This window comes from Pecten maximus, chromosome 6 (assembly GCF_902652985.1).
Source record: "Pecten maximus chromosome 6, xPecMax1.1, whole genome shotgun sequence".
Classification (NCBI taxonomy): domain Eukaryota; kingdom Metazoa; phylum Mollusca; class Bivalvia; order Pectinida; family Pectinidae; genus Pecten; species Pecten maximus.
In genome coordinates, this window is record NC_047020.1 from 4849593 (window position 1) to 4874736 (window position 25144).

A 25144-nucleotide genomic window follows, 5' to 3' on the forward strand; every position below is an offset into this window, starting at 1 on the left:
AAATATCACCCTGCTTGACTTCAGCCAATTGCCGTTATCTAATAACGCCACCCAATGTGTTTCATGTGACAAGGTATTGAGTAAGACCCCTACCAAACCCTCCTCATTTTAGAAGGCTTAAAGGGATTTAGTCACCATCTGTTGATATACTTCTAATATGCTAGATGTAATTTGAATATTTATAGAACTTCCATTTGACATGTATATCTGCACTATCATTTGCGGAAATTTAATGGAATTCTGACTTTGGTGAAGATTTATAGCAGTCAAAGTCTGTAATCAGGGACCGCAGGACTAACCTGCTGATTGTGACTAAAGCTGACGAGTCGCCAATAGGAATGTGATCATACATATTCTATCACCGTTCTGACTCTGTACCGGTTACAAGTGTTTAACATACACAGACGAATCCGATCGCTCTAACGCTCTACACCAGTTTACATACACCGGACCGGATCACATAGACCCTAGTGTAATCGTTTAGGATATATTTATGGAATACTAAAAGGAAATAGAAGCAATGACTTGTGTAAGTATAAAACCTTTATAATACTGTTTGTAGTGTTATATTCAATACGATATTTAGTTGAGGAAAATAGCACAGTATACAGCTTCTTATAGGTATGAATATCATCTTTTGTTTCTTTAGACTTTAATGGAGAATATAAAGACTAGGGCGTGTTAATGGTTGTACATGCAAAAAGAGTGTTTCATAATCATAATTTTACATTATATTACCACCATATACTAACATTTTAAACTTATATATTGTTTTATTTAAAAGTCATATTAACACTAACATTATTCACTCACATATTATTTATTTTCCTATTACAATAGCACCATACACTGACAATATACACTTATATTGTATTTATATTCATATCATATCAACACCATATGCTACCATTATTTAAGCAATGAACAGTGGTTTTAAAGTTGTTATAGTCAAAATGGCAGCAAGATGTATGGTGGGCAAAGGGTTCCCATGCTATATTTGCCCACCATACATCTTGCTGCCATATCGACTATAACAACATTAAAACCACTGTTCAATACTTATATTTACATTGTCTTACCATTTCCGTCAACTTTGAAAAAAACTGAACCAACAAAAAAAAAAAAAAAAAAAATCCCGTCTTTTTTAATGTCACATGACCCACTGGGTGTTATAGCCTGAGGCACTGGGTGTTATAGGCGTATGATGGTAACTGCCTCTTAGCATTGTGTCAATGGCGAAATGCGGATTAAATGTAAATATACATATACCATTTATTTATATTAACATTCTATACTAACATCATCTAACAATTATATTATTCATCATTTACTTCAATAATATTTCACTTGCTAATTTCATTTTTACTATGCATATTCGTACAGAAGTTACACTACAAAGTGCCTGGCATATTTACATCGTGTAATTACATCTTGTGTTTTCCTAGTGTAACATATGGTAAAATCAGACATTAAAAGTATATATCAAACGATTATCATTATGTATGATCTGTATATGATAGAATGTGAACGCAACTATTGGGAGAGTGCCAAAGGTTTTATTTGATGCTGGTGTAGTTATAGTTTTTTCACGAAATCAGTTTTGTTTATAAAATGAATTTTAACCGTACATTTTATGTCTCCACACTAGCTGACATTTGGCAGGCAATATCGGTATCACAAAAAGATTTAAACTATGTACTGAAATTAAAGTATATGTATTTTTAACTCATAAAGTGACACACTCGGTGTATTACGAGTTAATACTCTTGTAATTGTTCCATCTACATGTATGACACGTATGACACGTGTCATATGTATGACCCGTATATTTATGATAATATGTATGACATACATGGTATGGATGACAAGTTTATCTATGACATGTATGACAAGTATATCTATGACATGTATGACACGTATGTCTATGACATGTATGACACGTATATGTATGACATGTATGACACGTATATGTATGACATGTATGACACGTATATGTATGACATGTATGACACGTATATCTGTGACATGTATGACACGTTTATGTATGACATGTTCGATATATATGACACGTATATGATTGCTATGTATGACATGTAAATGTATGACATGTAAATGTATGACATGTATGATATATATGACACTTATATGAATGATATGTATGACAGGTTTGATGTGTATGATATGTATGACACGTATATGAATGATATGTATGACAGGTATGATATGTATGTAATGTAGGACCACGAATTGTAACAGGATAAGTATATACCGAGCAGTAATATAAACTGCATCATCCTTTTAGGAATCGTCAGTGGGAGCCAAAAATCGTAGACGCCAAAAAGGTTACAAGAATAAGCTACATATGGTGATGAGAAGTTCGATAATGTTAAACTGGTTATCACAATAATTATGTGTTTATGTATTGAGGTCGGGGAGTAGTGTATTAAGAGAATTGACCTGGATTAATGATCAATACTCACAAATAATAATCTGTCATTAGAGGACATTACTCCGAACAAAATGTCGACAGCTTTAAGTGTTGGGGCCGTATGATTTAGTTTCTATATCAATTCATCTTACTATGCTGAATTGGGTCTGTGTGTAACGCGATGCCTGTCATTACAGGACAAGATTAGGTGAGGGCCCTTTCTGCTTATAATTTGGGGATCGAAAAAAGCATACAGAACAATGTTACATGGAGTCCACGCCGGATAAATGCTTAGTGTTATGTGCGGTTCTAATCTCAATAAGGGATGGTTGATGTAGGTCTAAAAGTGAACATTGTTAATTACACCATAGATAAAGTGGGAATGAAGCATGGCGCCCTAATTTGTTAGGTAATTAGTACACTTATCATAATAACATGTAACAACCAGAACTATGATGTGATCAGTAAGTTAATATAATTGGCGTATACCGAATAGAATTGGTCGACATTAGTCCGGATAAAGGCCAGAGGAAACAGCACTATCTTAGTGAAAATATATGGTGACCCGAATCGTAAGCATCAATGATTACACGTGGACACGGTAGTATTGATGAAACTGTACAAAGCAAATGATTATGTATACTTGTCCAGTTTAATGATTTTGGCGCCTTCCGAATACATCTGCGACCCGGGATATAGACGGATACACTTGGGAGTTAAATATTTCATTGATATTGTTGTGATACCTACGCTGAAACTGAGGGCATTTCTCACAGCCAATATCAATATTTAGATAAGAGTATTCACTTGGCCAGGCTTTCATTGTACAGATACATGTTCACCGCGCAAAAGTGAAAACACTCGCTCTATAAGGTATTGTATTAGTCAGATGCGGAAATCCAAACCTGACACTATAACGGCTCAGATGTTTTTGCGTTACTAACTGCTAAACGACCAAGCCTGAATAAACTTGTTAGCGAAACAATGAGGATGGATTGTTTACTTTTGTGCAATATTAATATTTATGAGTGTTGGGTATTATTTAACACATTGATTTGTACTGAACTACTGTATCTATTTTACATATATATCGACAGCGTATTGTCCTTGGCGTATAAACACACACCCATCCCGTGATAGACTACACGCATGTGAAATAGACCCAAACTGCGTGATAGACTACATACATATTTACACATACATGTTTGTACTAGACCAACACCCCGCGATAGACTACATAACATTTGTACTAGACCCACACTTCGTGATTGACTACATACATATTTGTACTAGACCCACACCCCGTGATAGACTACATACATATTTGTAATGGGCCCACACCCCGTGATAGACCACATACATATTTGTACAAGGCCCATACCTCGTGATAGACTACATACATATTTGTACTAGACCCACACCCCGTGATAGACTACATACCTATTTCTACTACACCACTTGACCGTTATTTAAGTGATGACCTGGCCATGACAGCACTAAGATACCACCAGGGAATACCGACAGATGATTTGATGTGGAGGACACAACAACTGAGCTGCCGTTTTAACAATAATAGTATGGCCAGTAAAACGATCGATGTCCTTTGGGAACTGAAAATTAACAACTTTCTTAATTGATCCCGTACTGAGATATGGTTTGGTTAGTATTAGATGTTAATAAACATATCTTATGGTGACAGAATTTCCCATTAGAGATGGCTGCAGTTTGCTAATGGAAAATTACTTGACCGTTGTCTCAAACAATTCCCAAGTCGGTTTAGAAAATGTAAATGCACTATCGACATACATTGTATGTCTCTATGGATCCGTCGCAGCATATACTCTGATGATGATGTTTTGCTAACGAACGGGTAACTTATATGACAAAGAGACGATATGAATTAAGTAACTGAAGGGCAGCATAGTTAAAGGATTGTGACATCCGTTGGATTCCCGTTGTTATGTCATAATTGAAACAAAGGAGATGTCGTTAGTTTACCATCAAATTTTTCAAAGATTCTAAAGATCTGTCATCTTTCAAAGTTTTTTTTGTCTGAGGGTTACCGCTGTCACTAATAAATAACTCATTTAGCATAAAATCGAATAAGAGTCCATACAAGACAGTGTCTTATCACTGGAACCAGTGAGCTGCATTGCTATGTTACTTACAGCTAGATATTTACAGGTGAATACCATATCAGTTCAAGGTTTTATAGAGTGTGAGGCATACATGTATCTGTAATGAGTGCTACTTGGCTACGGAAGTACATGTCTGGCTCGGTAGGACAGCGGCCAGTAAAACATCCAGCTCTTCAAGTTGTCTTACAATACGTAATTACTGATATGTTCCTTCTTTTCAATCACGTTATTGCTATTTGACCACAATACGAACGAAACACATAGAATTGTGACGCTAGTTACATTGACCCTGGCAGTAACAAACAGTATAATGAACTGTTTATCAAACTCTAGTTCGGTTCTGATTGGCAAAAGGCCCTAGCCAGGCCTGTGTTTGTCTAACATATTCTGTGTCCATGAAGTCCTTTGTTCGAGGTTGCAGTAATGCTGCAGACTGGTAAGCGATAGATATCATATATGAGTATGTAGGGCTAATGACACCATATGGCTGGTCTTTTATCTTGGGGACACACCAGGAGGCATGCACTAAGTTAACCGTACCGAACATATAGTCTCACCTATGGTTTATTTCTGTGGTCTTGTATGGAAGATTTAATTTGATAAGACTGATTCAGTTGCACATCTCACATTTACCTGGTATCACTGCTATAAATCAAAATGAATTGAGCGTTGGTGAATTATACGCGAAAGAGAACTCAATATGATGGAATAGTACTAGTAATTCACTGTATGTAAATCTGTCTAGAATCGCTGATTTTTCTGATGAACTATTCTGATGGTGTATTATGTATAAGATGCTTTAGAGCTTTCTGCTCCTTATGTAAAAAAAGTAAAAAAAACATCATTGCTATATAAAATACATAGAAATCTCAGATCAAAGGATCGGAAGGACACATGCAGTGGTAAACGATGAAACTGTTGTTTCTATGTTGATAGTTATCAGGGGAGGTTTATATTAACATTTCTGTTGTCAATTTTTAATGTCATATACGACCTCTTTATGATATTTGATGTATCAGTGATGATGGATTGTTCCATAACAAATTCATAACGTGAAATATACGTTTAGCTCGGCTAGAGACCATTGTGATGAGGATGTTTCTCCCGAGAGGTCTGATGAAACAATAACAATATGTGTCTAGTTAGCTTTATATACAAGAACTTGGTATATTTCTGTGGACTAGGGAACATACAGAACATAACATGTTCTCCGCACTGATAACGTATTATAATAAATTCAAATTATCAAGCCTGCTATATTTTGCATTTTTTGTTTGTTTGTGACGTTGTTTATTGCTTTCGGGAGGGGTCGGCTGGCTTGTTGGTTTTTGACGTTGTCTATCGCGCACGTATTGCCTTGGAACCATTTTGGTTTTCAAAGCAGGCTGTTGGTATGGACTTCTTGTACATCTTTGGGGTACATGGCCTCCTGGTTTTGCACACGGTCCGTTGGTTTGAGACATGGACACATGGTTTTGCAGTTGATGTGGTAGTCTCAGACATGGGCTAATGGTTGTCCGCGTAATTTGTTGGTTGGGACGAGGGCTCCTGGTTTTCCATGTAGTCCTGGTTTTCCTCTACGTAGTTTGTTGGATTGGGACGAGGACTCCTGGTTTTCCACGTAGTCCTGGTTTTCGTCGTCGTAGTTTGTTGGATTGGGACGAGGGCCCCTGGTTTTCCACGTAGTCCTGGTTTTCCTCTACGTAGTTTTTTTTTATTGGGACGAGGGCCCCTGGTTTTCCACGTAGTCCTGGTTTTCCTCTACGTAGTTTTTTTTTTGATTGGGACGAAGGCCCCTGGTTTTCCACGTAGTCCTGGTTTTCCTCTACGTAGTTTTTTTTTGATTGGGACGAGGGCCCCTGGTTTTCCACGTAGTCCTGGTTTTCCTCTACGTAGTTTTTTTTTGATTGGGACGAGGGCTCCTGGTTTTCCACGTAGTTTGTTGTGGTTTGGGGGGCAAGGGTTAGTCTGTTGGTAATGACATGGAATGTTCGTATTACATTATCCCCTGTCCATAGATGGCATTCAGTAATGATAAATAAATATTACATAGATCGTGGGATAATGAGAAACCTCCTACATCGATCGTTATGTCAGCTTGACACTCGGGCACACGGTATACATCTTCATCACAAACTCGCACCACTACATAACAAGCTACCAATTGTTTTGGCTACGGTAATCTGAAAGTAAATTTTGGTTTGAAATACATGTATTAATATAAAAGTTAATCTTTTAAGGATTCGTAATTGTGTATGTAAATCATTAATGTTGTATTAACATTTAAAACACATAACTTGAAAGTCATCACGAAGTGGAACAATAAACCCGTCAGAGATGTATGACCTTGAACTTGAACAAAACAATTGGTTGTATATCGGATACCCTTTACGGTCCTTATTTCACTTCACCCTACCCCGCCTGTGATGTTTGATTACAGGGAGAATATTCTAATTAGTACACTACCAGCCCTGATTCCCCGTTTGTGTTGGCATTATTGGTACCAAATTATCAATCCAGACCAACAATATTCTAACATTCAACATATATAAAATATAAATGTTAGTTTGTGCAAATTTCGGATGTGTTCAATTTCATGTTGTCCATTTGGGTTTGCACTGTACATCGATATCTATGTAGTAAACTTATTCTATCTATATATATGTAGTGATTATATATTATATTTTATTGACGACTAAATGTCTTTACAGGGTATGATATTTCCTGACGTAATAGACACTTAAATACAGTTCTTAAAGTGCACAACATGATGCAGTAATCATAACGTCAAATGTAACGTGAGGAATCGACAAAACAACAAGACTTCCGCTACGATTCATTAATAATATATTCAACAAAATGGAATTATTCCAAAATAAATAAATAATTATCCTGATAAAAATGGATATAACTTGTGTTCGATTAAAGCTTGCTTATAATTACAATTCCTAGCAACAAGACGAGTGATGCAGCATGTGTTCCCGGAATGCCTATCCTACCGGATCAGTTAATTATAAACATGTTGGAAAATGTAATAGCGAGAGCAGTAATCATCATGTGTGATATGTCAGCTCTGATTAATAACAGTGACACTATATCAATGCTGTAGAATATAGGATGTACAGCCTGGCTATCGCTGGTATAGAGGGACAGTCTCTTAGGTCTAGTTTATCATGCGAAACTTCTTATTTCAGAGTGGCTTTCAAAGGCTAAGTCTCCTCTTTAAATCATTCCATCCCGTTAAACTACAAAATAGGAGACCTTGTCTAGTGATGTGGTGAATGGAAATTTTTGCTAAAAATAAATAATGGTTTGTTCTCAAAATCACCTTTCTACAAAATCTGGATTTATATGACCATTTAATAAGCAAGCTATCTAAATTAAGCAAATTATTTAACCTTTGATAAGTGAATCTGAACGAAATACTAAATGCGATCGCTGTGTAAGGAGTGATGAACGACACAATGGCACACATGTTTAGTATGGTACAACAGATTTCTGTTTTTTTATGAGCGTTAGCAAGAAATTCAGAAAATATGCCCACAAAATTGTAAACACCCATTGTAGACTTCCCTTTGAGAACAATTTCCACTCTGTGTGTTGTATCATAAATCACTTGTATCAATAGGCCAACGTGATTTCTACCTTTGTGTCTTTGTGTTATGAATCAATTAATCGTGGTAAAAGTAACGATAATAGATGGTAATACGACATTTATAATACAAAAGAATGAACACTTTGCAGGAAAGGAATGAATATTCAATAGTAGTGTGATAGGTGAAGATGAATATTCATAACAATATCGATAACATGTAATTGTAGGTTTAATTGTATATCAGAAAACATTCCACAGCGTTGTTCTTTCTCTCAGATTTATTCTCTGTGTGACGCATGTATCGCCAAGGATTAACAACTTATGATGATATGTCAACTGTATGGGCTTAAACCATGTGTAAATGTCTCTCCAGCTACCAGTGTTGAACAGTTGAACAACTGAATATTTCCAAATGAGATAACGACCATAACACTTACCCAAAGCCTGTATCTCTCTTTGCTGTGATGGTTTTCTCAGTAGTCTAATTATGATAGTGATAAAGGAAATACATCTCCAAATACTAAATCGACCATGCTATGCCATGTTTGAGACGTTTGCTTAGGTTTCATCGACATTTCGATTAACAAATCGACGCTGGTATCATTTCTATTGGACTAGATTACAAAATTGTACAAACATTTATTGACGTTGACATGTTATTCAATACATCTTATGTAACCAATCAGGTTATAGATACAAATGTTTACTTGTAATACAATTATCCTTTTTACAGATATAGTGTTTTTCATATTCAGTTGAAAATTAGAATTCCTTATTTATTATCGAGCGACATATTTTTCTAAACTCTGGGTTTCAGTTTCAATAGCTGCATCAAGCATGTAATCACTCACTGCAACATCAAACACGCTTTACTAACCACTGGTAAATCGTCTAATATTCAAATGTACGTAATCCATAGCAGCCATTAAACAATTGAAAGTTAATGTTTCACACTGTAATGGAACAGCGAATCGGATATAAACTAAATCGAAAATAAGTGTGTTTGTATCGTAGTAACTACGTCGTTACCGCTAGTACTGACTGACAGCAGTAAGCTAGGAGTCAGTGTAGTAGTAGGTGTGTAAATGTCAGATTGCTCCATTATCCTTAAATGTGCCTTTTTATTGATATAGATATGGAACAGAACAATTGCCGACCCCGGACCTACGTGTAGTGTTACTGAAAAATGAGTGGATTGGTGACATTTCTGCAGGGATGTTTTATCATTGTTTCCTGGTGCCAAGTTCTGGAGGGATACCACACCTCTGACCAGAAAAATCATACAAGGTATAGACCACACCTAACCTAGACATAGGGGACTTCTACAAGGTTTCAACCTTCTTCAGCCCAAATCCCTCATCATAGATGGACTCCTTAAGGTTCCAACCTTCTACAACACATTACCCTCATCATAGATGGACTCCTAAAGGTTCCAACCTTCTACAATACATAACCCTCATCATAGATGGACTCCTAAATGTTCCAACCTTCTACAATACATAACCCTACACACAGGAGGACTCCTTAAGGTTCCAACCTTCTACAATACATAACCCTCATCATAGATGGACTCCTAAAGGTTCCAACCTTCTACAATACATAACCCTCATCATAGATGGACTCCTAAAGGTTCCAACCTTCTACAACACATAACCCTCATCATAGATGGACTCCTAAAGGTTCCAACCTTCTACAATACATAACCCTCATCATAGATGGACTCCTAAAGGTTCCAACCTTCTACAATACATAACCCTCATCATAGATGGACTCATAAAGGTTCAAACCTTCTTTAACACATAACCCTACACATAGGATGACTCCTAAAGGTTCAAACCTTCTTTAACACATAACCCTCATCATAGGAGTACTCCTTAAGGTTCCATCCTTCTACAACTTATAACACCAACCATAGAATGACTCCTAAAGGTTCCATCCTTCTACAATACAAAACCCTCATCATAGAGGGACTCCTTGAGGTCCCAACCTTCTACAACACATAACCCCAATCAGAGGACTCCTAGGTTACAACCTTCTATAATACCGTAATGTTAATATAATGTGTAACATATAAAACATTCTGTGTGTGCTGTATCATATATATATGTGTGTTAATATATTGTGTAACATATAAAACATATCTCTGTGCGCTGTATCATATATATATATATACGTGCTGATATTGGCCCCTTTTTTCACTTTGTTTGACAGGCAGGAAATACTCCGACAGCTGCTAGATGTCGGTACATATGATTCCAAAATATCTCCGGAATATGAGGAAGGTAAAATGAATTATTAAGTCCTTATTTGTTTGAAAATCAACATGATTGCAGGTTGTTATATTTGAGTAACTGAATAGGAGCTGTCACTGTTGTGCAGTTAAATAACTGGTAAATACTTATTGCGTTGTTAAATAACTGGTAGATATTTATTGCGTTGTTAAATAACTGGTAGATACTTATTGCGTTGTTAAATAACTGGTAGATACTTATTGTGATGTTAAATAACTGGTAGATACTTATTGTGATGTTAGATAACTGGTAGATATTTATTGTGATGTTAAATAACTGGTAGATACTTATTGTGATGTTAAATAACTGGTAGATATTTATTGTGATGTTAAATAACTGGTAGATACTTATTGCGTTGTTAAATAACTGGTATATACTTATTGTGTTGTTAAATAACTGGTAGATACTTATTGTGATGTTAAATAACTGGTAGATACTCATTGTGTTGTTAAATAACTGGTAGATACTTATTGTGTTGTTAAATAACTGGTAGATACTTATTGCGTTGTTAAATAACTGGTAGATACTTATTGCTTTGTTAAATAATTGGTAGATACTTATTGTGTTGTTAATTAACTTATAGATACTTATTGTGTTGTTAAATAACTGGTATATACTTATTGTGATGCTAAATAACTGGTAGATACTTATTGTGTTGTTAAATAACTGGTAGATACTTATTGTGTTGTTACAATGAGTCTAGGTATCGTACCATTTATTCCAGGTGGCCCATGGTAGGTTCCGCTTCAATGCAAATGTCACCTGCCACATTTATTACAATTGTATCTATTCCGTATGCATCACCATATAGGATAATAATATACATACATATTATAACATACTGTATTTCATTTTACGAGAAACCGGAGAACACAGCCAGCATAATTCAAAACATAATTAAATATCTAAAAAAAAATACAAAAAATGATCCACGTACAAATAAGGATATAAGCAATGAGTAATATACAAAAACATCGTTTTGGAAAGTAGGGAAGAGCATGTTCTCTTGGTAATTTATGATCAAAGATACCAAAGAAAGGGTTTGTATTGTATTTCTATATTATTTAATAACATCTAATCTGATGACTTGATTTGGACATTCAGGTTAAGATTTGTGCTCATTCGCCTTCGTTGTCATTATCGCGACATGTCTACATAATGTTTTAAAGAGTAACAAACAGATTCTACCATCATGAAAACAAAGACAATTTACAAATAACACAGTGTATTTATGTTCGTCAGAAATGCAATAGTTTGATGTTTTCCATCTTCCTTGAGGCATATAACTTGGATGCAATGCATCATCACCGACATTTAATTTACATAATGGTTAAAAAATTGATGTATGAGTAATGATGGGGAATTATGTTGTTAATTACAACGAATTTATAACAGAATTCTAGCTTAAACCCAATTCACTGGTAAATCGTTAACATGTGAACCTTTTTGTTTGAAACAAAAACATTGTGTCGATGTTTCAGCTATGATTTTACATTGATACTCCAGGTTGTTGAGTCTATATCTATAACTCGTTTCCCTATGAAATGGAACTCGTCAGGCGTACTCCTTGTCTATTCATTATGCATATTATATCTGATTTCATTGGCAGATGTCCCCACAGCTGTGACCATTCAGATATACGTAATGAGCATCGATTCGCTGAATGAAGCGTCCATGGTAATATTTTTTAATTGAAACTGTCTACCAACTTCTGTATGTGAAACATTATCTCTCATTTATCAAGGGATTTGCTGACATTTAATGACAGGCAAGGTTTTGTTTAGTTAAATGAAACCATATATGCCCCTTTGTCAAGTTCTATACAAGGACAACATATACCTATACCAGGAAGACAAGTAAAATTCTGGTTAGAGGACAAGGTCTGGGACGTAAATACGAATCTTTATCATTATACACAGGTGTGGAGTTTACCTTCGTTCTCACTGCTTGGGACACTACAGCGACTAAAATAAATATGTTTTTCCTTTAAAATATCTCCATGGCTGCTGGACTAAGAGAGTTAAATTAAAGTGTATACAATTGGTACTTACTCTTCCCCATCTCACAAATTGACGGTAAGGAGTGATCCGCCTGTGGTCAGTATAATGTGACCTTGTGGAATGCTAGACTATGGTTTCTACCGTAGTTTTGTAATGGCCCCGTGAAAGCTCTCGTCAGTTGCCCCGACGTTCGCTAACATATAGAGGACATATAACACTATCCAAATCTCTCTAAAATACATCCTAGGTTTGTGATTCCCTGAAAAATATGTTATCTTTTTAAACAAATATTGAAGCAACAGGTTATATACATCATATGAAAGAGCAAATTATTGATTTTGAAAGCCAAACATACCGCGTTGAAAGAACTTTCATAATCATAGAGATTTGGAAACATAATCCTAATGTGAAGTCCTTGCATTTTGTAAATCGATGTCATTGTTTTATTGACAGGACTACACAGTGACAATATTCCTACGTCAGAAGTGGGTAGACACTCGCCTAGTGTACACCCCAGTACCGGGAATGAAGATGTTAGAACTGGACAATCGCCTGATAGACAAAGTCTGGGTACCAGACACATTCTTCGCTAACGAAAAATCAGCTAGCTTCCACTACGTCACTGTTCCGAATAAACTAATGCACCTTTACTCAAACGGAACAGTGTTTTATAGTGTAAGGTGGGTGTTTACCTCTAACAGGACAGTGTTTTATAGTGTAAGGTGGGTGTGTACCTCTAACAGGACGGTGTTTTATAGTGTAAGGTGGGTGTGTACCTTCTAACGGGACGGTGTTTTATAGTGTAAGGTGGGTGTGCACCTCTAACAGGAGAGTGTTTTATAGTGTAAGGTGGGTGTGTACCTCTAACGGGACGTTGTTTTATAGTGTAAGGTGGGTGTGTACCTCTAACGGGACGGTGTTTTATAGTGTAAGGTGGGTGTGTACCTCTAACGGGACGGTATTTTATAGTGTAAGGTGGGTGTGAACCTCTAACAGGACGGTGTTTTATAGTGTAAGGTGGGTGTGTACCTCTAACGGGACGGTGTTTTATAGTGTAAGGTGGGTGTGTACCTCTAACGGGACAGTGTTTTATAGTGTAAGGTGGGTGTGTACCTCTAACGGGACAGTGTTTTATAGTGTAAGATGGGTGTGTACCTCTAACGGGACAGTGTTTAAAGTGTAAGGTAAATACATACATGGACATTTACAAAATGTTGATTACAGAAACATTTCATCTGAAAACAATTTAATAAAATACCTAAGATATTCAATTGTTCACTTGTAGATATACTAATTTGACTTGAGATACATTACAGAATATCAAGGACCCTATCCTGCTTTACAGAGATTTGTCCGCTACTATGGCTATAGTCCTAAGACAATTATGACTTTGTGTGTGTGTGTGTGTGTGTGTGTGTGTGTGTTGTTATCATATTCATATCCTCCCCTACAGGGTGACCATGACATTGTGTATGTGTGTGTGTGTTATCATATTCATATCCTTCGCTACAGGGTGACCATGATATTGTGTGTGTTATCATATTCATATCCTTCGCTACAGGGTGACCATGACATTGTCCTGCGATATGATGCTGTCGGCCTACCCTTTAGATTCACAGAAATGCCACATCGCCATAGAGAGTTGTAAGTATAACATGGCCATGTTGGGTATGTGTAAGGTGTTTTATGGTAAACTTTACCATTATGGTGAAGTGACCCCATGATTAAGTATAACTTGACCATGGGTATGTGTAAGGTGTTTTATGGTTAACTTTACCATTATGGTGAAGTGACCCCCATGATTACGTATAACATGGCCATGGGTATGTGTAAGGTGTTTTATGGTTAACTTTACCATTATGATGAAGTGACCCCCATGATTAAGTATAACATGGCCATGGGTATGTGTAAGGTGTTTTATGGTTAACTTTACCATTATGGTGAAGTGACCCCCATGATTACCTATAACATGGCCATGGGTATGTGTAAGGTGTTTTATGGTAAACTTTACCATTATGGTGAAGTGACCCCCATGATTAAGTATAACATGGCCATGGGTATGTGTAAGGTGTTTTATGGTTAACTTTACCATTATGGTGAAGTGTCCCCCATGATTAAGTATAACATGGCCATGGGTATGTGTAAGGTGTTTTATGGTTAACTTTACCATTATGATGAAGTGTCCCCCGGGATTAAGTATAACATGGCCATGGGTATGTGTAAGGTGTTTTATGGTTAACTTTACCATTATGGTGAAGTGACCCCCATGATTAAGTATAACATGGCCATGGGTAAGTGTAAGGTGTTTTATGGTTAACTTTACCATTATGATGAAGTGACCCCCATGATTAAGTATAACATGGCCATGGGTATGTGTAAGGTGTTTTATGGTAAACTTTACCATTATGATGAAGTGACCCCCATTATTAAGTATAACATGGTCACGGGTAAGTGTAAGGTGTTTTATGGTTAACTTTACCATTATGATGAAGTGACCCCCATTATTAAGTATAACATGGCCATGGGTATGTGTAAGGTGTTTTATGGTTAACTTTACCATTATGATGAAGTGACCCCCATGATTACGTGAAGCGATTCACTATCTCCTTACTTATTCACTTTTTCCCAACAAATCCTTTTTAGATTACCTCGTTTCATTCCTCTAAACACATCAACACACACAAAATGTTCGGGGTCAGGAAATGTATGGTGGGGCGCGGCACTTCACTTATGCTATGGTTTATTTAGAGCTAGGTAGATATCCATGGACATTGTTAAGGAAATTAAGAATTTTTAAATATTGGATAAAAATAGTAAACACTGATAATTGTATTTTAAGATCATGTTATAAAGACATGTTAGAGCATAACGATAAATGGGTATTAAATATCAAGAACGAATTATATAGAATAGGCCTAGGCTATATATGGAAAACAGAAATTATTGATAATATTTCTTACATTGTAATTAAAGACAGACTTTTAGATATTAACAGACAGGATTGCATAGAACAAATTAGAACATCTTCAAAGGGATTTTTTTTATACATGTCTTAACAATGAATTTGGTATTCAGGTTTATTTGAGAAAACCATTAGGGAAAGGGTACTTAAAAGAAATTACTAAAATTCGACTGTCCGCTCATGATTTAAATGTAGAAAAAGGTCGTTATCAAAATATCCAGTAACACTTGAGAATTTGTACTGTATGAAATTTAAATGATGTCGAGGATGAATTTCATTTCATTTTAAAATGCCCATGTTATTCTGATATTCGTAAGAAATATTTGAAAAGTTACTATTTAAAAAAAAACCCAGTATGTTGAAATTGATACAATTATTTAACGGGCAAAATACCAAAGAATTAGAAAAATTGGCCATATACATCAAAGTGGCAAATGTCAAAAGAGCTTATTTAACATAGTTATGCTCTCCGAGTATATTTCTCTGGCACGATTTATGTGTGTTTTGTCTGATGTTGTCAATGTTATGTAAAATTTGTATATTATGTATGTATATGATACTGATGAGTCGGAAGACTCAAAGTCAATAAAGAAATTGAACTTGAACTTTACCATGGCGATGGTAAAGTAAACCATTTCACTATTTTCTTACCAATTCACGTTTTTCACCAAATCCTTTTTAGATTACCTTGTCTCACTCCTCTTAACACATTAACACACACAAAAATATTTGGGTTCAGGAAATTTAGTGTGGGGCGGGCCATGGTAAAGTGAGTTGTTTGGCTTATGGTATTTAGAGGAATATAACAAGGTAATCTAAAAAGGATTTGGCGAAAAAAGAACGTTAGTAAGAAAATAGTGAAATGCTTCACTTTACTATGGCCATGGTAAAGTGTAGCGCCCTACCCAAGCCTAAATCTCCTAACCCCAGATACTTTATGTTTATTAATGTGTTTCGGTGAATTAAATAATGTAATTTAAAAAAAGATTTGGTGAAAAAAAGAGAATAAGTAAGAAAATAGTGAATAGCTTCACTCTACCATGACCATGGTAAAGTGAAGCGACCCACCCAAGCCTAAATCTCCTAACCCCAGATAATTTATGTTTGTTAATGTGTTTTGGTGAATTAAATAATGTAATTTTAAAAAAGATTTGGTGAAAAAAAGAGAATAAGTAAGAAAATAGTGAATAGCTTCACTCTACCATGACCATGGTAAAGTAAAGCGACCCACCCAAGCCTAAATCTCCTTATCCCCAATTTTTTTTAAGGTTTAACGTGTTTAGAGAAATTAAATAATGTTATTTAAAAACTAATTGGTGAAAAATTGAATTTGTAAGACAACAGTGAATCGCCTCACTTGACCAAGGCCATAGTAAAGTGAAGCACCGCGCCCCTTAATTTCCTGACCTCCAAACTTTTTTTTGTTTCTTAATGTGTTAAGAGGAATTAAACAAGGTAATCTTAAAAAGATTGTCGAAAAAAAGTGCAATAGTAAGAAAATGGTGAAACGCTTCACTTTACCATGGCCATGGTAAAGTGAAGCGCTCCGCCCCGCCCCACCCTAAGTGTCCTGACCCCTAAGGATCTTTTGTGTGTTATTGTGTTAAGAGGAATAAAACAAGGTAATCTAAAAAGGATTTGGTGGGGATTTTGTGAAAAAAAAGTTAGTTGGTAAGAAAATAGTGAAATGCTTCACTTTACCATGGCCATGGTAAAGAGAAAAGCCCCGCCGCACTCTAATTTTTTGTTTCATCAGGTTAAAGAAATAACTAACCTTATTGATACAAAATGTGTGAAAAAAGGTCAATTAAAAACAAATTATAAGGTGGCTTCACTTTACCATGGGGGAGGGGTTTCACTTTACCATTATGGTATTTTGCCCCCGGTCCATTTCACCATACCATGCCACACCGGTATATTCAGTTTGTTTGAGTCATTAGTTTGTACAAGAGCTATAACCCCGTGTCCCTAAACAGAACCATATAAAATAACTTTTTACTAGTGTATTGAATTTGAACTAAACCAGGATAAGAAGCAGTCTAAAGTCTACATGGTTGCGAAGATTACTTAAGAACAGTAACAAATGTTGGATAAATATTTTTGAGGCTGAACACTTCTCTACAGCAAATATATCAGACCTGGGTACGGACTTTGTTAAACATTTTAGAACTGATAATGACTTTTGGAAAAATGTTTTTCAGGCATGGGTTAAAATTTCAGAAGCAGCACAAGTACAAACTTCACAAGAATTCTTAAGTCTTCCGATTTGGTATAATCCAAATTTCTGTATCGGCAACAATTCTTTTTTTAACAGAAACTGGTTTAACAAAGGTGTTAGAAATGTTTGCGATTTGTTAGATCAAGAGAATAAGTTTCTATCTTTCATCAACTTTAAACAGAAATTTGATATAGAATCAGAAAACTTCTTGCTTTATCAGAGTATATGTCAGTCCATCAAACAAAGATGTAAGGATCTGGATCTATTCTTAATGGTAGAAAATACAATAGAAAGACCACTGGTACCAAGTCATATTTACATTTTATTAAAGAATAATAAAGGATGTAAGGACCTTTATATATATTTGATTGAAAAAGATAAATGTTTAATAACAGCTGAACAAAAATGGAAACAGCATGATGCCTTTGAAAATATGGACTGGAAAAAAATATACAATATCCCCTTTCAAACTACCAAAGATACAACCATACAATGATTTCAATACCGGCTACAACACCGCATTATTCCTTTAGATACTTATTTAAAAACTATTAAAGTCTCGGATAATAACATCTGTAATATCTGTAATACAGAAATTGAAACCATAGAACATCTTTTTTGGGAATGTCCGCAATCCTTTCAACTTTGGCAAAATTTTAAAATGGGAATATTTGATAAAACTAGTAAAGTAACTGATTTTAGATTGGAAACAGTCCTTTTTGGAGATACCAGCTGCTTTTCATTACCTTTAAATTTCCTTATACTATATGTGAAATTTTACATATACTCTGTGTCAAGAAAAAACAAAGGCTTAGTCTTTAAGGTTTGAATGAGTTTTTGGCATTCAAATATGAAATAGAAAAAATTATGTAAAAGAAATGTATGTATTGAAAGATTTGATAGAATATGGATCGAATGGAAAGATATGTTCGAAAATTAGGGGTTTATTTTGCTGCGGTTGTAGTGTACAAATGGATAAATAAGTACTGGTAGATGAAATTGTAATTACCGACCTGTATTTTATAATCTAAACAACAATGATCCTCACTGTATGTTAAAATGAATGAGAAACTTGATTTATTCCCAACCTTACCTACATAAGTGGTAGTACTTATCCAATTGACAACATATATAACTTTAATTCTTATTCTGTAGACTACGATTTCTGCTAATATAATTGATCAAATTTACATGTACATTTGAAAAAAATAGATACTCTTGGGATTTATAAGCATATTCTCTCGTTCATTGGACATATATGCCAACTGGTGTTCATTTGTGCACTACAACAATAGTATTTATAAACATGAGTCAGCAGTTGTAAAGCTAGTATGTCAATCTCCATGTGCTGTATACCTGTTTGTGTGGCTATGGTTGTGATTTGATGTACTATGTTTATATAGTTTTGAGTCCTTGGTGTGAATGTATAATGTGTATAATGTGGTGCTCCTTTGCTGTTTCTGTTCTGTTTCTGTATTAGAATATTTTATTCTCCCTATCATATGCATCTGTACTGAACAAGTAGAGTCACATATAAATCCATATATGTACAGTATATACTATACTATTTGATACTTTAAATTTTCTTCTTATGCACCTAAACATTTCGGACTATACCTTCTGAACTTATCTTTTTGAAACCTAATAGACTTTCGTGAAAAGAACATCTTGCCAAAAGATACCTTCCCTTCTACATAATGTCTTCCCTTCTACATAATGTTATAATTAATTTGTGTGCAGTGAGCAAACCCTCCTGCGTGAGGACACAATATTGTTCAGGGGGTTGATCCCAGGGCTCCCCAACCCTGGCAATCCCTATTAATCATGTATATATATATATAACAATGGCATAGTTTAAGTATATATATATATATATATTAATAATGGTGGGGGAATAACATATTTGAAACTAAAAAAAACCCAGGATAAGAATGAATTATTGTTGACATGAGAAAAGGACAATAGTCTAACCAATATATATATATTGTCTAGACAGTTACACAACGGACAATGTGGTGTTCCAGTGGCACCCCTTCCAGGCTATAGAGATGCAAACAGATCGACTTCTTCCTCAATTCTTCTTTTCTGATAGACCAACGATAAATACCAACTGCCAAAAAAACTACGGCGAAAGTAAGTGATAACAGGGTCTTAACTTGTATATCTACGACTAAAGTAAGTGATAACAAGGTCTTAACTTTTATAACTAAAGCGAAAGTAAGTGATAACAAGGTCTTGACCTCTATATCTACGGCGAAAATATATGACAAGGTTTAAACTGGTATATCTACGAGGAAAGTAAGTGATAACGGGGTCATTACTTGTATAACTACGGCGAAAATAAATAACATGGTCTTAACTTGTATTAATACGATTGAAGTAAGTAAAAATAGTGTCTTGACTTGTATATCTACGGCTAATGAAGTGATAACAGGGTCTTAACTTGTATAACTACGGCGAAAGTAAGTAATAACAGGGTCTTAACTTGTATAACTAAAGTGAAAGTAAGTGATAACAAGGTCTTAACTTGTATAACTAAAGCGAAAGTAAGTCATAACATGGTCTTAACTTGTATAACTAAAGCGAAAGTAAGTGATAACAGTGTCTTAACTTGTATAACTACGACTAAAGTAAGTGATAACAGGGTCTTCACTTGTAACTACGACTAAAGTAAGTGATAACAGTGTCTTGACTTGTAACTACGACCAAAGGAAGTGATAACAGGGTCTTAACTTGTGTAACTACGACTAAAGTAAGTGATAACAGGGTCTTAACTTGTAACTACGACTAAAGTAAGTGATAACAGTGTCTTGACTTGTAACTACGACTAAAGTAAGTGATAACAGGGTCTTAACTTGTAACTACGGCGTATTACGTAGTCTTAATAAGACGGATATAGGAAACGTGTATCATTTTAGAGCAGCTCGTTTTGTAGGGATCCGTATTTAATTTGTATTGTATTGTGGATGTAGTTTATTCTCGTGTTATTTGTAGGTGGGAATTTCTCCTGTTTGGAGGCCACGCTCCACCTCACCAGAAACACTGGTTATTATATCGCACAGATCTTCATTCCAAGTATCCTCATTGTTATGTTATCCTGGGTATCATTCTGGGTGGATGCCGAAGCTACACCGGCTCGAATTTCACTGGGTGTCCTGACAGTACTCACCATTACAACACAGGGTTCTGGAGCACGCTCTCAGCTTCCACGTGTCTCCTACATCAAGGCAATCGACGTCTGGATGGCTACCTGTCTCATGTTTGTATTCGCCTCTCTCCTCGAATTTGCTTACATCAATGTTCTGTCACGTAAACGTCGTACCAAACTGCTTCCGTCTTTAGGCCTCGGTCCCGATGGGATGTTAACCACACAGGTTAGTATATCAGTTTATACATCATAATGTATGATTTATTTGGATTATTTTGCTTGACAAATCAACTTTTTGATTATTGGCTATTTGATACTATGTGTAGTGTTATTCAAACTTAAGTGTAGTTCTATTTTTAAAATAACAAGTGTAGTGCTATTCAATAATACGTGTAATGCTTTTGAATGATAAGTGTAGTGCTATTTAATAATAATTGTAAGGTTATTTCATTATAAGTGTAATGCTATTTAATAATAAGTGTACTGCTGTTTAATAATAAGTGCAATGCTATTTAATAATATGTGTAATGCTATTTAATAACACGTGTAGTGCTTTCTAATTACAAGTGTAGTGCTATTTGATGATAAGTGTAATACTATTTCAATAGCTATATACTGATGATTGCAAGCGAGGATGTATTGTAAACATAATGCTGTAACGAAGTGTCGGTTCACGACATTCACTGGTTTTACTTTTTAAATAACAATAACATTTTTCTGTCGTGACAGGTAATGAACGGCAACAATACAAATGGTGTCAGGAGGAAGTCAAATGAGGGACCGATTACCTTTACAGATAAAGCTCGAATGGTAGATAAGGTATCCAGAGTGATTTTCCCGTGTGCATTTGCACTCTTTAATGTTGCATTTTGGTCATACTACCTTTCAACATCGGCATAAACCTTCACACAATATCGGGAGAAATGAAGACTGGAACCGTCACGTCACATCGGGAGAAATATCAATGTATTATTTAAAGGAATTTACCGGAGTTAAGAATTAATTCATGGACTTGTATAAAACATACCGCCCCTTGTTAATATGAGGGTAGTTCCCATGGCTTTATAAAGTGCTATCTTTTACCGACAATTCATGCGTAAGAAAATGGTTGTGAGGATATATTGGTGTATGTATTACGACATGTTCTAGTATAACTAATGTTAGTTTTCCAAGAAAGATGTTTTTGCATTGTTTAGAAATTGTTATTGTTTAATTTTGATGAAATGCATTTAATTAAGTTATTTCACAGGTACTCGTCTCGTCTGTCAATACAATAAATATATGATCAAGGTAAGGAACTCGCCTCGTCTGTCAATACACCAAATATACTGTATAATCAGGGTTAGGAACTCGCATTGTCTGTCAATACACCAAATATACAGTATAATCAGGGTTAGGAACTCGCATTGTCTGTCAATACACCAAATATACAGTATAATCAGGGTAAGGAACTCGCATTGTCTGTCAATACACCAAATACATAATCAATGTTAGGAGCTTTCCTCGTCTTTCAATACGCCCAGCATATTATCAAAGTTAGAATATCCTCTGCTTAGTGCTTAGTGAAACGACCCAATTTCGGGAAAATTGTGATTGTCAACAAACCGTGTAATATCAACGTTGATTGGCTTGTTAATTTTTGAATAGCTAATTAGCGATGAGATAACAAATGTTTAAATATGACAAAGTTTGACACAGAATTTCATAGTTATAATTCGTAGTGTCGAATAATTGTTAATCTAAAGATATGACCTAGTATACGGGTTTAAGTATATTTTTTTTCCTACCTAAGTTTCATCCTTACGAAGCTGGAGGGTTGACATGCCGTATTTCTAAGCTACCCACTAGAGACTTTGCATGCTATTTGACAGATGTTTCAGGCAGCTTAGCGACAAATCCATTCCCATCGACATACATTAGACGGTTTGTTGACAATCACAATTTTCCCGACCTTCCTTACCTTGATTTTATATTGGGTGTATTGACAGACGAGGTATCTGTGGTAACATTACCTACGTTTTATCGCTGTGTTAACTTCATTAAAGGACGCCATAGCCGGTCCTGATGCTATATTCACACCTGAATGCTCGTGTTATTTTCGGTTATTACTACAATTAGGCAGGGGGTCCATGGACACGCTAAAATGATACTATATCCGAACTGTTTATATCTCCGAGTGACCTATTGTCTCTACTTCAGACATTCCAAGCTGCTGTGAAACTTTTAAACAATCTACGAGAATTCTTGCATTGTATTTCCCATTTCATTTAATAACATTTGGTTACTATTTCCTATCATCATAACATCATATAATAATATATCATTTGATTACCATTTCCAATCATCCTAACATCTTATAATGATACATAATTTGGATTCCATTTCCTAGCATCCTAACATCTTATAATAATACATAATTTGGATTCCATTTCCCATCATCCTAACATCTTATAATAATACATAATTTGGATTCCATTTCCTAGCATCCTAACATCATATGACACCCCTTGATTTTTTTCTACAGTCGAGTTACGGAATTGGTGCTTGTTATATTTCTACACTTGTACGTGTTTTTTTTTTTACTTTTGAATGCTTGTCTATCGGACAGTAAAGCGTACATTTACGTACATGTAGTTAAAACAATTATACCTTTGGCAAAGCTAGAATATGTTTGTTTACATGTATGCTCCAAAATGATAGTGTCTTACGATGTATAATCTACTATATTTTATACTATTGACTTCTGAGACCACTCTGGTCTGATGTATGTACGAGTAGGATGTCAAGGTATGGCGTCTGTCACATCATCAGATCCATGTGTGTAGCCAATGGGAAGGCAGTTCTCTGTCATGTGATGTACTAATTAACATGATTACTGTCAATATGAACATACTACGTATAATGTACCAAAGATATAATTTAGTTATCACACATTCTCCACTTTAACAGATGCAGAATAACATTTAAACTTGAGGCAGTAATGTGTTGCACGGAAACCTGACACGGGGACAGATGGATAAGTAGTGTTATCGACCGGATTTTCATAAATTCCATTTAATATTTTGTACGGTTTCTAAATTTCGTGATTAAGGTATAATATGATCATTTCCCCACTGGCGCTGATATCGTTTTTATTTAATTAGCGATCAGTATATGTTTGTACCTGCTTAAATATTGATAATTCCGGCTTTGTGCTTACAGCTCATTCTACATCCTGATGACGAAAGATATATTAATTATTCCGGATTCGTGTTAGCCTTTCATTTTTCACCCTACACTCTAGAAATACTTTATACCTTATTTTTGAAATCCTGTTGCCTTCTTAGGTTTAGTTTCTTATTTGACCTTTTTTTTTTAATCATGTTGATATTTTTATCTTACATACTGAAACCTTGTCAAAATATACATGTATGTTGTATCTGTTTAAATTTATGTATGTTTAAGTTGGTACTTTATGGTCAGACGTCTGATAAATACCTTTATAATAATGAAGTCATGGTTTTGCTCCATCTTTACCAATTGTATGTTATTCTACATTTTTAATTAAACATTTAGTATTTTGCTACAATTCCATAGTTGTTGTTATTTATACACAATAACGTTTGTTTCTCTACTAAAGATTTACAAATAAAAGTTTTATTTGATATAACAAAGAAGAATACGAAATACTGACTGCTTTGTGATGGCAGTGAAATTAATGTCACATCACTGTGTAATAAGAGACATATTTGATACACAAGGAACAAATATTCATGTAGATATACACTGTATGTGTAGGTAACAATGTGACATGAAATAAATATCAATATCTATAGCTGCGTAGATTCGACTTTCGAGCAGCCATGCCGTGATGCGATCAATAGTCCAGTATGGATTATAACAGAGTTATCTATCTTTGGTGGGAAAACTCGTCAGACTATCGGTTATTGTTATAACGTCAGTCTTCAGTGTCAATGTCTGTGTATCTTTGGTCGGACAACACGTCAGACTTTCGGTTATTGTTATAACGTCAGTCTTCAGTGTCAATGTCTGTGCATCTTTTGATCTCACAGAGCTGTTAAATGATGGCAATTCGTAGAGAATGTTTCGCCATATTTCATATTGTGGTGACGTTTTATGTAGTTTAAATCAAAACGACAAAAAACCGAGTTCAGATCTTGTTTGGAGTGACACAATTCCAAAACGTTACCATCCGTCCAAAGTCCATCACCGGGTTCAATCGTACTGACCGGGCGCCGGTGCTTACACCTGGGCGTCGATGAATTCTACACCCGGGCAACGATAATTTCTATAGAAAATGAACGCCGAAGACGGGATCGGAAGAACGGTTGAGGTATTTTTTCTTATATTTCGTAGATAAGTTT

At 35.3% G+C, this 25144-nt stretch overlaps 1 protein-coding gene across 1 annotated transcript; it reads left to right on the forward strand.

Annotated features, from left to right (window-relative positions):
- Positions 1 to 393: 393 nt before the first annotated feature.
- LOC117328796 (glycine receptor subunit alphaZ1-like) lies at positions 394 to 22128 on the forward strand. Its single transcript, XM_033886344.1, has 9 exons — positions 394 to 529; positions 9295 to 9448; positions 10373 to 10443; positions 12062 to 12129; positions 12906 to 13132; positions 14014 to 14096; positions 19625 to 19765; positions 20627 to 21006; positions 21510 to 22128. The coding sequence occupies exons 2-9, from the start codon at positions 9348 to 9350 to the stop codon at positions 21678 to 21680; spliced, it is 1242 nt and encodes a 413-aa protein (XP_033742235.1). The 5' UTR covers positions 394 to 529; positions 9295 to 9347; the 3' UTR covers positions 21681 to 22128.
- The last annotated feature ends 3016 nt before the right edge of the window (positions 22129 to 25144 follow it).